At 39.9% G+C, this 16,802-nt stretch overlaps 1 protein-coding gene and 1 non-coding gene across 2 annotated transcripts; both read right to left on the bottom strand.

Annotated features, from left to right (window-relative positions):
• Positions 1-5,337: 5,337 nt before the first annotated feature.
• On the bottom strand, positions 5,338-5,444 carry LOC131238355 (small nucleolar RNA R71). The gene has a single exon (XR_009167755.1). It is a non-coding gene; the product is annotated as a small nucleolar RNA R71 (small nucleolar RNA).
• Positions 5,445-13,296: 7,852 nt separating this feature from the next.
• Positions 13,297-14,996, bottom strand: LOC131227625 (protein FAR1-RELATED SEQUENCE 5-like). Its single transcript, XM_058223432.1, has 2 exons — positions 14,436-14,996; positions 13,297-14,352 (listed from the first exon to the last, which is right to left on the bottom strand). The coding sequence occupies exons 1-2, from the start codon at positions 14,994-14,996 to the stop codon at positions 13,297-13,299; spliced, it is 1,617 nt and encodes a 538-aa protein (XP_058079415.1).
• Between the last annotated feature and the right edge of the window lie 1,806 nt (positions 14,997-16,802).

Raw genomic sequence — 16,802 nt, 5'->3', positions numbered from 1 at the left:
TAGATAAAACATGTGCATCACTTTTGGGCAATCCGTCCCGGCGGGAGTAGGACGCAATCCACGTCCCCTTGTTTGACCTTAACGTCCTCGAAGGACGCGGATATTGCTTTCGTAGGAACTTCCTGGTAAGGGTAGCTAGGTGAGGCCAACCGTGCAATTTATGAGGAATCACACCGTCCATTTATTATTCAATATCATTTGACGACAGGGTCCACAGATTCCTTAAATTCAAAACTCAAGTGGACCGGACGACAGGTAAAAATGGGTAGCGAAATGCCTATCATTGAAACCTCCGTGGCCTCCACATTGATATTTATATTTCATCCATACTGTTTATAAAGTCGTTCTTATACTGCAATGAACTGAAAACACAAAAATATCATTCTGATCCAAAACTTCTATGGCCCCATGAATGTTTCAACCGTGGACATTCAATCCTCAATGGTTCCTTCATGCGGTCTACTTGAGTTGTGGATCTGCCTCATTTTTTGGCTCATATCTCAAGATGATCTGGGAAAACTGATGAACGGGGTGGATTTCTCACAAACTTAACAGTGGGCCCCACCTAGCTTCCTGTAGTTTCTGCCAAAGGGTTTCCTAGGCAATCCGCGTCCTTTACAGAATATACTGACTTGATAGAGAAATCCGGTGGGCCACACCAATGGGAGCAATATAAAATTGCCCCTAAAACCTCTAGCAGCCTGTCTGAGTTTAGCTCTGCTGATTTTCTCTTCAATTAGTCTTGGTGAGCTACAAGCGGTCGGGTCCTCATGCACCAACCTATGGATGACATCCTATTCCCATTGTCCACGTGGTATGGCCTACATGACATGTGGATCTGGCTGGTTTTTTGTCCCCGGTCTTTAAATTCAGGATAACCATCCGATGTCATGGATGTGGATTGCATACTGGCAATACCAGTAGCAACCTGGCTGCTGGACTAATTCGAGCCTAACTGGCCAGCTCAGCTCGGTTCGGTCAGCAGCTTAGGACAATTCGAGCCAAGTTCGAGCCAAGATCAAGCCGAGTTCTCCATTGTAGCATTTTCACAAACACCTTAACTGCACCTTCAAAAACTCACTGTATTTGAGACAGCAGCAATGATTTTATAAGTATTTTATTAAACACCTTTTAAGCAACATAAAAATCAAGTAAAAAAGACTGTTGATTTCATATACATACCTTCCGTGCCACCAACCACACTTCTTTGAGTCATTTCATTAAATACTTGGCGAGCAACATCAATATCAAAGTAATCGAGTCACCGAATTGGTTCGATCCGAGTTCAATTCGAGCCGGGTTTGATCTAAGTCGAATCAAGCTGGGGCCAACTCGAACTCGGCTCGAACTCATTTTCGAGCTCAAAAAATTAGCTTGACTCGGCTCGAACTCAGCTTCAAACCGAGTCGAATCGAGCTTATATATATATATATATATATATATAGAGTCCCGGTCTGCTGCGAACAAGGCCGTATGGAGCTTAAATGAGAGCTTCCATATGGACCGTCAGATTCGTCTCATTGGCTGGGATTCAACGTACAGAGAAGAGAGGATCTCCCTGAAGGAGGACTCGCGCGGCATTTTTTTTGGGGTCTGACGGGCTTCTAATGAAGTGACGTCTCTCAATTTTGTGGGCCATGCCATGATGTATGTTTTGTATCTATACGGTCCATCCATTTGGAGAGATCATATTAGGACATGATCCAAAAAATGAATCAGATCCAAAGCTTGAGAGGACCCCACCAAAAAAAACAGTGGGGAGAGTGACGCCCACCGTTAAAAAGATCTAAGGGCCACTGTTGAGGGTCAAATATTGCATATCAGACCCATTTATTGCATAGATTTACAAGCATGACACCGTTTAATAGCCTAATTTAATTGAATTTGTGATGCAGGGCGTCTTCATGAGCTTGGACTGAGAAAGGACACTAAAAAGCATGGATTCACCGATCTGATGACACTAAAGCATGGGACGGACTCTAGAAGACCAAGAGCGACGAAATTATACACCAGGGGTCCGCAGAAATCGAGGAATCGAAGCTCAAGTGGCCTGAAAAGTGTCCAGAATGCAAGATCACGGGGTTCCTGTCATCTGATGGGTTCGAAACTCCATACGTGGCCTGAGGACCATAAATGAACCGTACACGTGAAATTTCATCCATTGGATCTCTCTGGAAGTGGTCCAATGCACAGATCAGCCCCTTTAATTGATATGTGGGACCCACCTGAGATCTGGATATGCCAGAAATTTGGTCTCAACGCCTTAAATTATGAGAAGAACTAAATGGACGGAGCGGATTTATTACATGCATCAGGGTGGGACCCATTTTTGTGAGAGAGAGTACACACTGGATGTGCACTGGCGCATATACGCTGTTTTGACTGCGTTTGACCCGCGCCCACTCGACTTCACAAGCAAAGAAGGAAACAGGCTCTGTTTTTGCCTTCACGCGCAGCCGACCCACGGGAAGTAGCAGTGGGCCACTGTCATCATGTATTTAGATGATCCACACCGGTCATTCAATCCAGACTGGAAGCTTGACCGTCGGCTCGTTGACGGACTTCCAGATGACAGCAGTGACTGGGTTTTTACTGTCTAAACGGTAGACAGACGGTGACAAGTTAAATCTTGCGGTCCACACCGAAATCGAGTCAATCTGGTCACTCCCGGACGGTTTCTCATTGCACATCCAATGGACGGAGTGGATCTCCTCACTGACGCTGACCATGGGCCCCACCAGCAGCTCAGCGCAGGTCCTGCGCAGGCAGAGAGTCCAAGCAGCGCACGGACGCTGCCGCTCATCGTGGCCCTTTTGTGATTTCAATCACCGTCGGATTGATGATCCAGACCATCCACATGCTTCAACAGATGGCCATAGCCCTAGCCAAGGTGTCAGAATCAACAAATGTGTTGATTTCACGCTGCAAAATCAAATCAAACGGCGGGTGTTCTGCTGCGAAAAATAGATTGCGCGACCGGTTTCTGCTGCGAAAAATTTCCGCATGGAGTGCGGAAACTCCAGCCACCGCCCCTAGCACTCCAGCAGGGTCTTTGCTGCCTATAAAGAGAGAGAAAGGAGGCAACGATGGGGGGGGAGCGCTCGTTTTTGGGGTTTGACAAAGGAAGAGAAACGTGGAGGGCTTGGTCTTGGTTTCGTCGTGAGGGGCAGGGACGAGGGGTGCTTGAAGCTTGGGTTCCAATCGGCTGCTGATCGTGGAATGCACGGTGCTTGGTCTTTGATGGAAAGGAAGGACTGCACGTCAGGGAGAGCTGATGGAATGTGGAGGCTGAAAGAACAATAAGCTCTTTCTTCTTCTCTTCTTCTCCTTTTCGTTTCCTTTTTCTTTCTATTTGTTTTGGATTTAGGCTAATCATGGTCGGCTAAATCTCTTAGCTAGGGCTAAGAGGTGAAGCCTATAGCGTGATGGGAGAGTCTAATTCTATGCACTTAATGATAATTTCTGAACTGAGTTTAAGTTGATTATTCAAGGACAGTTTTCTTAGTCTTTAATGGTCTGTTGTGACTGAAATTACAATGGGTTTGCGATGGCTTTGAATACTTCTCCCCCTTTTTATGTTTATGACGTCAGGAGGCCCTGTTGTTCATCATTGTCCCACGGGCATGGTAGGATGACAGTACCCTTCCTGATCTTCATACATTATTGATTGGTTGGTAATTAGTTTAATCCTGTTGTTTGCTATGTCTCCTGGGCATGGTTAGATGATGGAATCCATCCTAATTTACATACCTTTCATCTCTTGAAAACCAGATCAAATAGGTTCGGTTTGATTTCTATAAATCTTAATGCAGGCATAAGATCTCCCTGATCTCTGCAAGTGGATCCTCTGAATCCCTAGTTTCCTTCCTCTGAATTACTTAAAGTTTTAAATAATTATTTCACAATTAAATTCCTAAATTCTATTTGTTTTAGATCGCATCCTAAACTAGTTCTAGTTCTACTTGGTTTCAGATAACGTACAGGTATCAGTCCCTGTGGATTCGACCTCGGTCTTACCGAGTTTATTACTACATCACAACCCTGCACTTGGGGTGTGAACAAGTTTTTGGCGCCGTTGCCGGGGACTGATAGTTACGATTTTCTGAAGTTAATTGGTTTTAGGATTAGTTTAAGATTAGGATTTTATTAACCTTAGTTTTTATTTATTTATTTATTTTTATTTGAGTTCAAAACTAACTTGTTTCCTGTTTTATAGGATCTGGATATAAGTTTCTCAATTGGTAATCCCTTCCTAATCTCTCTACTTTTTCATATTTTTAGAATTTAGGTTATTTCTTTCCCTTCTTAGAAATTAACTTTCAATTTTTTTTATTTTTTTTTATTTTTTTGTTTTATTTTAGTAACTTTCTAATTCTAACACTTTTAGAAACTAATTTTGTTTCCTAATTTATTTTTAGAATATTTGTTTAGGAACTAACCTTCCTATTTGTAGGCCTTTAAGATAGAAATCTCTAATTCGGTACACTCCTTCCCTACTTTCTATTTTTCAATTCTCTTTTAGTAATCTACTTTCTAGTTTAGGACTCTCTTAACTTATTTTAGAAATTTTCACTTTCTTTTAGGAATACTTTCTTTTAGAAATTAGCAAGGATTGTTCCTCTTCTTTTTAGTATCTAACTTATTTTTGTTTTATTTTGCAGGTCCTTAACTTAAGAGCTTCAATTTGGTAATTCCTTTCCAACTCTCCCTCTCTTTCTTTCTAGATTTTCTTTTCCTTTCTTAGGATTAGGTTTTTAATTAAGGGCTGCGAGTGTTTCCATGCCCAAGTGGGCCCGTGGCGACACTCGACGTCTCTTGACTGAAGGAGGATTGGTGGAGGGGTTGACTATCCATCGCAGGACTAGACACCGCTCAAAATCCCCTGAGTTAACTGAGGTTATGGCTGAAGACCAACCTCCTCTACTTCCACCAAGGGTGGAGGATACCCAAGATGAAAATGAGGTGCAACAGGCACCCCCGCCTCGTACTTTACGAGATTTTCTACAACTGGCGGGAGTGAGTACGCCCTCATGCATGATTTTTCCTGAAAACACAGGACAAATGGACATCAAGCCAGGAGTTATCCAACTCCTTCCCAAATTCCATGGACTTGAATCAGAGAGTCCATATTTGCATTTGAAAGAGTTCGATGAAATTATAGCTACATTATGTTTTCCTAATGTATCTGAGGATACAATTAGGCTGAAACTCTTTCCTTTTTCCTTAAAAGAGAAAGCTAAGACGTGGTTACATTCACTGCGTCCTAGATCCATTGGCACATGGAACGACATGCAGAGGGAATTCATAAAAAAATTCTTCCCACATCATAAAACGATTACCCTCAGAAAAGCGATCATGAACTTTGCCCAAAAGGAAGATGAAACATTCTTTCAATGTTGGGAAAGGTTCAAAGATTTGGTCAGTTCATGCCCACAACACGGATTTGAAACGTGGCGCATTACAAATTTTTTCTATGATGGACTGACATCTTCCATGCGCCAAATGGTCGAGACAATGTGTAATGGAGAGTTCATTAATAAAGATATCGACGAGGTATGGGACTACCTCGATAGTTTGGCTGAAAAAACACAATCTTGGGACTATTACCCAAAGTCGAACACCACGTCTAGGCCAACTCAATTAAAGGAAAAAGGTGGATTATATCTCTTGAAAGAAGAGGATGATCTCAAGTGTAAAGTGACTACGCTCATAAGGAAAGTTGAGGCCATGGAAGGAAAGAAGGATAAGGTCAATGAAATTGTTTGCGGCATCTGTGATTGCAACATTCACACAACTTAAAAACTATCTTACAATACCTGCCTTTCGAGGAGTGTTGAATGAACAAGCCAATGCCGTAAATAATTATCAAAGACCTTTTACTGGACCTAACTCTAACACATACAATCCTGGCTGGAAAAATCATCCAAACTTCAGTTGGAGAAATGGACAAACGGCGACTCCTCCAGGTTTCTTCAATCAAAATCCAAATCAAGTGAAACCTCAAGAGGAACCGGTTCAAAATCCCATACAAGAGCTGGCTCAGGCAATGCGGGGAATTACAGATTTTATGCAAAAGATAGATTCTCGTATGACGGTTATAGAAAAGGGGATGCTTCCTGCACAACCTATCCCCAATCCTAAACCGCACGAGAATAATGATCCCAGCTCTTCAAATCAGATGGGGCATGCTAAATCCATCACCACTCTTAGGAGTGGGAAGATCATTGATAAAACTCTTCCGGTTAGGCCCGAAAAGCCTCAAGAACCAGAAGAGGACAACAATGATGGATCCACTGATGCCCCACAAAAAGTGGAACCGGAACTTCTAGAGAAGTCAGTTGCTCCATTCCCCCAACGGTTGGTTTCACCAAAACCTCTCTCTAACTCTCAGGATATCCTAGAGGTGTTGAAACAGGTGAAAGTCAACATTCCTCTACTTGATGTCGTTAAACAGATACCTTCATATGCCAAATTCCTAAAAGACTTATGCACGACCAAGCGACGGAAAATTATTCAAAAGAAAATCTTCTTGACTGAGAAAGTGAGTGCCATCCTGAAGCAAGACGTGCCGCAGAAATTCAAGGATCCCGGTAGCCCAACCATATCATGTGTAATCGGGAACCATCGAATTGATCACGCACTTCTTGACTTAGGAGCGAGCGTCAATTTGATTCCCTACTCGGTATACAAACAGTTAGGTTTGGGTGAATTAAAACCCACCCTAACCACACTACAACTCGTCCACTAGGGGTAACCTAGGGGTTTAAAGGCTTGTTGCATGCGCTAAATGCAATCGAGAGCACCTGCGAAAGTGGTATAGGTAGGATTTTATTTTTGTTAGTTCTGTGTCACTTTCTCTCTCGTGCTGACCGGATTCCATGCTGCGATCTCTTGGAAAGTCTCTCACGATTCATCATCCAGGTACTATCTTCCCTTCACTCTTTCTTTACTTTTGTTGTCCTATGCGCATTCCATACTCATATCCTTTACATTGAGGACAATGTAGCTTTTAAGTTGGAGGTGGGAGATTAGGTTACCTAATCAGTATTTTCTTGAGCAAAAATTGTGAAAATTTTTAAATTTTTTCTGGACTTTCTGGTGAATTCAAAGTGATTGGACGACCATCTTTGATTTAGAATTACAGGATATGGAATGTTGGTGATTTACTGCTCTTGGATTCAGTTGCTCGTTAGATTTCACAGTTAAGTTTAATTATTAATCCATGATTAGAAGTTGTAAACATTGATTGAGTCATGATTTCACATGTCACATCTCGCTTACACATTAAGATTTCAGTTTGAAACTGATGGGTTAATTTGGTGATCAGTAAGCATAGAAGGAACCAACTTGAACACTTGCCCGTCAAGATCAATAAAAAGGAAGAGATACCGTTGAAAAAGGTTAGGCAAAGAATCTTCACTATAGGTTTGCTCCCTATAAGTGTGGACTTCATTCCCCTTCTTGGTTTTTAGTCTAAAAAAAAAAAAAAAAAACTGAAGGAATGAAAAGATGATCTTTGAGGCAAGCTTTGGTTATTATGACTTCTCTTGTTGATTACTAACGATATCCTGAAATAAAGAAATGAATATTAATGTTGAAAGTTGGGATTATACTTTACATCTGTGGAACTCAATGTTTAGGATTATTTCTAATTAAGGGACTAATACTTTGAATGAAGTTTATCGTGTGTTTGAGTCTAGGAGAGAGTAAGGCCCAACATTCATGAATTGTTGAATTCTGAATATCTAGATTATTTTCCAAAATCACTCGAGTTCATAGAAATTCTCCTGTAATTCTCAACTTATTTTTCGCATACTTTGCTCGGGACTAGCAAAATGCTGGTTGGGGGTTGTGTTGAGGGTCAAATATTGCATATCAGACCCATTTATTGCATAGATTTACAAGCATGACACCGTTTAATAGCCTAATTTAATTGAATTTGTGATGCAGGGCGTCTTCATGAGCTTGGACTGAGAAAGGACACTAAAAAGCATGGATTCACCGATCTGATGACACTAAAGCATGGGACGGACTCTAGAAGACCAAGAGCGACGAAATTATACACCAGGGGTCCGCAGAAATCGAGGAATCGAAGCTCAAGTGGCCTGAAAAGTGTCCAGAATGCAAGATCACGGGGTTCCTGTCATCTGATGGGTTCGAAACTCCATACGTGGCCTGAGGACCATAAATGAACCGTACACGTGAAATTTCATCCATTGGATCTCTCTGGAAGTGGTCCAATGCACAGATCAGCCCCTTTAATTGATATGTGGGACCCACCTGAGATCTGGATATGCCAGAAATTTGGTCTCAACGCCTTAAATTATGAGAAGAACTAAATGGACGGAGCGGATTTATTACATGCATCAGGGTGGGACCCATTTTTGTGAGAGAGAGTACACACTGGATGTGCACTGGCGCATATACGCTGTTTTGACTGCGTTTGACCCGCGCCCACTCGACTTCACAAGCAAAGAAGGAAACAGGCTCTGTTTTTGCCTTCACGCGCAGCCGACCACGGGAAGTAGCAGTGGGCCACCGTCATCATGTATTTAGATGATCCACACCGGTCATTCAATCCAGACTGGAAGCTTGACCGTCGGCTCGTTGACGGACTTCCAGATGACAGCAGTGACTGGGTTTTTACTGTCTAAACGGTAGACAGACGGTGACAAGTTAAATCTTGCGGTCCACACCGAAATCGAGTCAATCTGGTCACTCCCGGACGGTTTCTCATTGCACATCCAATGGACGGAGTGGATCTCCTCACTGACGCTGACCATGGGCCCCACCAGCAGCTCAGCGCAGGTCCTGCGCAGGCAGAGAGTCCAAGCAGCGCACGGACGCTGCCGCTCATCGTGGCCCTTTTGTGATTTCAATCACCGTCGGATTGATGATCCAGACCATCCACATGCTTCAACAGATGGCCATAGCCCTAGCCAAGGTGTCAGAATCAACAAATGTGTTGATTTCACGCTGCAAAATCAAATCAAACGGCGGGTGTTCTGCTGCGAAAAATAGATTGCGCGACCGGTTTCTGCTGCGAAAAATTTCCGCATGGAGTGCGGAAACTCCAGCCACCGCCCCTAGCACTCCAGCAGGGTCTTTGCTGCCTATAAAGAGAGAGAAAGGAGGCAACGATGGGGGGGGAGCGCTCGTTTTTGGGGTTTGACAAAGGAAGAGAAACGTGGAGGGCTTGGTCTTGGTTTCGTCGTGAGGGGCAGGGACGAGGGGTGCTTGAAGCTTGGGTTCCAATCGGCTGCTGATCGTGGAATGCACGGTGCTTGGTCTTTGATGGAAAGGAAGGACTGCACGTCAGGGAGAGCTGATGGAATGTGGAGGCTGAAAGAACAATAAGCTCTTTCTTCTTCTCTTCTTCTCCTTTTCGTTTCCTTTTTCTTTCTATTTGTTTTGGATTTAGGCTAATCATGGTCGGCTAAATCTCTTAGCTAGGGCTAAGAGGTGAAGCCTGTAGCGTGATGGGAGAGTCTAATTCTATGCACTTAATGATAATTTCTGAACTGAGTTTAAGTTGATTATTCAAGGACAGTTTTCTTAGTCTTTAATGGTCTGTTGTGACTGAAATTACAATGGGTTTGCGATGGCTTTGAATACTTCTCCCCCTTTTTATGTTTATGACGTCAGGAGGCCCTGTTGTTCATCATTGTCCCACGGGCATGGTAGGATGACAGTACCCTTCCTGATCTTCATACATTATTGATTGGTTGGTAATTAGTTTAATCCTGTTGTTTGCTATGTCTCCTGGGCATGGTTAGATGATGGAATCCATCCTAATTTACATACCTTTCATCTCTTGAAAACCAGATCAAATAGGTTCAGTTTGATTTCTATAAATCTTAATGCAGGCATAAGATCTCCCTGATCTCTGCAAGTGGATCCTCTGAATCCCTAGTTTCCTTCCTCTGAATTACTTAAAGTTTTAAATAATTATTTCACAATTAAATTCCTAAATTCTATTTGTTTTAGATCGCATCCTAAACTAGTTCTAGTTCTACTTGGTTTCAGATAACGTACAGGTATCAGTCCCTGTGGATTCGACCTCGGTCTTACCGAGTTTATTACTACATCACAACCCTGCACTTGGGGTGTGAACAGCCACAACAGTTTTCGCTCAGGCTAATAATTGTGATTTAAGTTTATCTTAGTAAGAATGGATTTATGAACGGTATGGATGGGATATAAATATTATGGTGGACCAGGGAAGTTTCAATGGTAAGAATTTACCTACACACGTTTTACTAACCTACGGCATACATAAGCTCTAGATTTATATAATTTTTTGGCCCATCGTCTAAAATGATCTTTCAAAACCAATGACCGTGGTGGATCTTCCCTAAACATCACTGTGGACCCCACCTAACTTACCATGGTAGGAAGCATCTCCTATTTTTGGTAACGTCGCCAGACTGTCACCGAACAGTGGAACTGACGTTTCAGAGCGGATTAGGTGGGAAGCAGATTGCGTACTGAGTAACTTAGTACGCTTAGCGTACTGAGTAAACCCTGTGGGGCCTACTGTCTTTCGTGCATTTCATCTGTTCCGTCCATCCATTTTATTAGATAATTTTAGGGGTTCATCCCAAAAATTAAGGATATCAAAAACTCAAGCGCAACACACCACATGAAACAGTGTGATTTGAACATCTACGGTTGAAAAGTTCTTGGGGCCCACAGAAGTTTTAGATCAACCTTATATTTGTTTTTTTCCCTTCATCCATGTCTTTATGATCTTATGAACTGGTTGGATGACAAATAAAAACCACTGTGGGCCTTAGGAATGTTTCAATGGTGGAAATCAATATTTCCACTGTTTCGTGTGGTATGGTCCACTTGAGCTTTTGATATATTTAAATTTTGGTCTCAACCACTAAAATGATCTGGAAAAACGAATGGACAGCGTAGATAAACTACATGTATTCACGATGGGCCCAACAAAGTTTACTCAGTACGATAAGAGGTATCGAGTAACCCAGTATGCAATCCGATTCCAATTAGGTGAGGCCCCGCCCCACACAGCATGGTGCAATACTGACCGTAAGACCCACATTGATTATGTATTATATATTTACACAATTCGTTTTTTTTTTTTGTTTTTTCAGATAATTTTTTTTGGTGATTGCCCATTAAAAACTTCATGTGGGCGAAAAAAGCTTTGAATCAACATAATATTTATTTTTTATGGTCCACTTTAACGTATCAACGACTTGGATGACAAATAAACATTATATTATTGACTTAGAAGTTGTTAATGGTGAGAGTTCAATCACTATTGTTTTCTATGGAATATGGTAGCCTGATATTTGGATTTGATTTAACTTTGAGATCAAGCCCTAGAACATATTAAGGTGGGCCCCATAGTCAGGCCTGCACCTTGTTTAAGTATGGCTGTGGCCGCGCCTTGTTTAAGTGTGGGGCCTACACTATTGTTTGGCTCATTAACGGTGCGGATAAAAGACATACGCCACGGTGGGGCCCACCGAGCACCGACTACTGGAGATCTCATGTTGGGAGAGTTGGTATTACCTGCAAAACACCTTAGTCGGTGTTACTCTCACTGTGGGCCCCACCTTGATAATGTGCTATATATCCACGCCTTCCATTCGTTTCTACTGCCCATTTTAATTAGTGATCTAAAAAATTAAGCATTAAGCATATCTAAGTCTAAGGTGGACCACACTACAGGAAACAGTGATGATTGAATGCCGTTAAAAAATTCCTAAAACCTACTGTAAGCAAATCTATAATGTTTATTTACCATCAAACCCATTGACCAGGTCAAGAAGAGCTGGATGAATGAAAAAAAAAATATCAATTGATTCAAAAAATAACATTTGTAGCTTAAAAAAGACTTGTAATGGTCATTCACCACATTTTCCAATGGTGTGGTCCACCAGACATTTACATTTGGATATGCTAAATTTTAAAAATAACCTCTTAAAATGAACTTAAAAAACGGATGAGAGGAGAGGATATACACAACGTATACACCATATTAATCCATGTGGACCCTCATACTTTGAGGTTAATAACACCCACTGATGGGTTATTGGATGCTTTAAGGCATATTTGAAAATAATAATAATAATAATAAGCCAATCCAAATCTTAGGTGTATCTCACCACTGGAAGAAATAGTGGTAATTGAATACCCATCATTAAAAGTTTCTTCAGGGCCACTCTAATATTCATTTGCTATCGAACCTGATGATAAGGTCACGGAAGCATTGATGAAAGGACCACGCAAATATGTGATCCACGGGGAGCTTTAATGCGAGCTTATATATAGGTCTTCCTGTAATAAGATTTCAACTGCGACAAGTACTACCTATAGGGGCTAACAGACTAAAAAGCTTGGGACAAAGCCCTTCAATATCATGAATGACTATTATTCTTTCATTCAAATAATCATCAACTACTCTTGTGTTTCATATGCATGGTTTTTTGTAGTCATAGTTACATAATTACCAAGTAAATGGGTAAATTAAAAAATTGTTATTGATTACATTATTAAAATAGTGGTGTGTTATGACCTAACGTCTCCACCTCATCATTTAATGTTTCTTCATGCATATTAACCTCGTCATCCGATGGTTCTTCTTGCATATCAACCTCATCATCCGACGGTTCTTCACGCATATCAACCTCGTCATCTGATGGTTCTTCATGCATATCAACTTCATTCATTGATGGTTCTTGGCACGTGGGAGATCTTATTCTGCAAGTAAATCATTTTAAAGAATGAATAAAATAAGGATATAATAATTTAACAAACAAAATTAAAGAATCAATCAAATATAAATGAATAAAACGAATTAAGCACTTACAGTTTTTTCCATATTGGACAATTACGTTTGTCATGGCCAGGACCCCACTTCCCACATCCATTACATCTTCTTTTATCTTTCTTGCGAGCAACCTTTTCCCTTTCAGAAATTAATCTTTTTCCACTTCCTTTAGTTTTAGCACGCACCGAGTCTTTAATGATTACTTCAGTTTTAGCAAGCACCAATGTCTCACCAATAACCAACTTCTGATCTTGAACTCGTTTGAGAATATCTTGTAGCCCTTCTTTATACATATGATATATCTCTTTCAAATTAGCGCTTTCTTTAGCAAGATTTCTAGAAATGTCTAACAAATTGCTATATCGAAGAACATATGATTCATGTTTCTCTCTATTTAACTCCACACCACTCGCATCGTAAACAAAATCCAGTTTAGCATCCATTGTCCATCTTTTCAAAATATAGTGGTCTGGCAAATTGGGTATCCAAGATTATCGTATTATACATAATATGTACCTACACGGTATGCCCTCAAATTCAAATTTCAAGCAACTACATTTTGCTTGTTTAGATTCCATCTCGAATTCAACTAGCCGTTCGGGAGATGTTCCTTCACACACTCCAACATTGTAAATGCAAAGGCCTTCCATCTTTTGTAAAAGAATTGCAGTATAAATGGTGCTTTCATACAACTCTTCTTGAAATTTATAAAAAATAGACCGAGTATAAGTGTCTCCAAGCTCTCTCTCCATGGCGAATAAAGTTTTCAACTTCGGCTTGCTACTAATCGTTTCATGATCGGCGACTAACTCCTTGTGTCTCTGTTGTGCTACTCCATGATCAAAACGAATTATGAAATCCATTAACGAGTTTTTCTTCGACACATATTTACGAAAAAACGCATTCGTGCTCTCACTTCGTTGGCTACTAGACATACCCGCAAAAAAAACATGTCTTAGATATGCTGGTACCCATTTGTGACGAATGTTGAATAAAGAGGCAAGCCAATCATTATGATCCAACTTATTTTCTTTAATAACTTTGCTCCATTTTACTTCGAAATCTTCGGGTTTCTCAGAATTCCATATGTTATCATAAAAATGTACTTTAAATTCATCTTTGAAAGCTATATGACCTAACTTTTCAGGGACCTTCTGCAAAATATGCCAAATACAATAACGATGGAAAGCATTCAGAAATACAATAACGATGGCTTTTGTCATTGCTGGATCTTGATCTGTTATGATCGCTTTCGGTGGGTCCCCTGGCATTGCTTCACACCATTTCTCAAATAACCAGATAAAAGATTCAGTGGTCTCATTATGGATAAAACCACAACCCAGTATAATTGATTGCCCATGGTGATTAACCCCTGTAAAGGGTGCAAATATTAACTCATAGTGGTTTGTATTGTACATGGTGTCAAATACTATAACATCACCAAAGTGATGATAAGCCTTACGTGAAATTGGGTCAGCACAAAAACAATGTGTTAATCTACCCTCCACATCAACCTTCACATTATATGCGAACGATGGATCCAATTCCTTCATTTCAGAAAAATGTTCATAAAATAGTTGAGCACATGGTCCTTGGTTACTTTTCTTTTATCTCTTTCATAATTTCTCACGTCTTGTTCACTGCATCTAATATTTTCATAACCACCTGATTCAATTGCCAAAACATTCATAGTTTGCGAAATGCCTATGCCTGATTGAGTGAATGTATTTTCCAAATTCTTCTGCGCATTACAAACCTCATGATGTGATCGAAGAAGATGTTTCTTTCGAAGAGTTGCTAACTCATGACTGTACTCCTCAACAAACTTTTTCACTATATAGTTTGGTCCACCACCCTCTTTTTTAATTATCATGCGAGCTTTACAACTTTCTCGAGTAATACTCCGTCGCCTCTTTACTACACCATGCTTCATTTGTACCTTGTTATCTGTCGTCCCCTCCTTCGAACATACAAACATCTTCCAGATCTCTTCTTGATTCTTATTGTATTTATTTGATCCTCTACGAATACTGAAGCCTGCCTTCTTTGCATAATGGTTGTAGAAGTTAAACGCCGCATCAACTGAAGAGAAAGTAGTCTTATCAATTATTGGTTTCAACTCGTCTTCTACTTCTGGAATCCAACGACGAATAGAAGTTGTGCCAACTTGCGCCATTAAATTCTCTTGCATTTCTATAAGTACCCAGGCCTCTTTGGCTATAACGTATTTTTTATTCTACAAAAAAAAAAAAGTTTTAATATAGTTTATCATGAACTTGTATAAAAGTTAGTAAATGAACACAACTTATAACAAAAATCAATATTTCTATTTCAGATTTAAGAAAAAATCATAACAAAATTATTGTTAATAATAATGAAATGATCTCACTTTTAGGCGTCCACAAAATAGGGCCAAAAGGTTTAGGATTTATTCTAGACCTAAAATATCAGTCCAGATTCATTGTATCTGTCTTGCAAATGAGTTCTATAAGAAAACCTTTAGACCATATGCATGTTAATGGAAGTGATAAATTCGAATAAAATAATAATAATAATAATAATAATAATAATAATAATAATAATAATAATGATATTAATGTTAATGAAAATATTCACTTGGAGAAGGCGAAACCCTAAAAAATCCACTTCTTTCAATTATATTTGTGTAAAAACCTATTCTTTTCTTCATTCTCATCCACCTACATGATTTTTTTTTTTTTGGATTTTAGTTAGTAGTACCAATAATCCCATCTATTTCTACCATCATAAACAGAATTCCTTCAAACCAATCAACAAGTCCTTACTATAACATGTGTTTTGGAGAATCCTCTGCCCCGTGGATTGGGAGTTGTAGTAATACGTATTTACCTCATTTATTATCAAACTATCCTCTTTTCAGGCACGAAAAAATAAATTTTTATTTGATTTTTTTATTGGTAGAAAAAATAATTTTTATTAGTATCATCTATAGGTAAAATGCTTCCTCTCATTTGTTTGCAATTGCAAGCTTTCACCCTTGTGCCACTTTTCCTAAAAATGCTCCTCATCTAAAGAGATTGTCTCCTATTTATTCAAAATTTATGTACCCATCAGAAATAATTTTACCCTTAAACCCACATCCTCCATTGCATTCTCAGAAATTTACAAACCATTCTTACATAATAAACAAAATAAAAAAGCCAGTAATCCCTTTATCAGTTTCACAGCCACATATATCAGGAAGATTCAGAAAGCATGAAGTGTTTACAGAGTAGGACCTTATTTCCAGGGTAGACCTTCTCCTTGTTCCAATCAGGCCTATTTTACAGATCAATAGCAACCAATTTTATTTTATCCTGCAATCCCTACTCACTCAAAAAAAAAAAGTGCTAATAAGTCTGATTAAGAAATTAATGATACAATTACAAAGACATTCAGAATGATAGAGCAGGAAATCACACAAAGATGGGAAAAAAAAAAAAAAAAAACTAATAACTTTTAGCAATCCATGTGCGTTGTGCATATGGGCATGTATAAGATACATATAACCTTCACAAAACAGAATGAGGAGAAAACACAAATTGTCAATAATGGAAATGCAATAAAAAAAGAAAAAAGAAAAAAGAAAGATCATTCTAACCGATGTGTTGCACTTCTGTTCAACACAGACCACGATAACCCATCATCCAGACCATTTAACAGGTGGTCCCACAGTGGAGAGACCAGGACTGGGGAAGAACCTCCTGCAACTTTCTAGAGAGAGAGAGAGAGAGGCAGAATTAGTCTTGAAACGTCAGTTCCAATAGTCTGGCGACGTTACCAAAAATAGGAGATGCTTCCTCCCATGGTAAGTTAGGTGGGGTCCACAGTGATGTTTAGGGAAGATCCACCGCGTTCATTGGTTTTGAAAGATCATTTTAGACGATGGGCCAAAAAATTATATAAATCCAGAGCTTAAGTATGCCGTAGCTTAGTAAAACGTGTGTAGGTAAATTCTTACCATTGAAACTTCCCTGGT

This window comes from Magnolia sinica, chromosome 2 (genome assembly GCF_029962835.1).
Source record: "Magnolia sinica isolate HGM2019 chromosome 2, MsV1, whole genome shotgun sequence".
Taxonomy (NCBI): Eukaryota; Viridiplantae; Streptophyta; class Magnoliopsida; order Magnoliales; family Magnoliaceae; genus Magnolia; species Magnolia sinica.
Note: the sequence above shows the minus strand (reverse complement) of the source record. Positions and strands in the feature narration are given on the sequence as shown.

Coding starts and splice junctions, on each gene's coding strand:
- LOC131227625 (XM_058223432.1), bottom strand. CDS start 14,996: ATGCAAGAGAATTTAATGGCGCAAGTTGGCACAACTTCTATTCGTCGT. Junction 14,353..14,435: donor TTAGATGCAGTGAACAAGAC/GTGAGAAATTAT, acceptor TCTGAAATGAAG/GAATTGGATCCATCGTTCGC.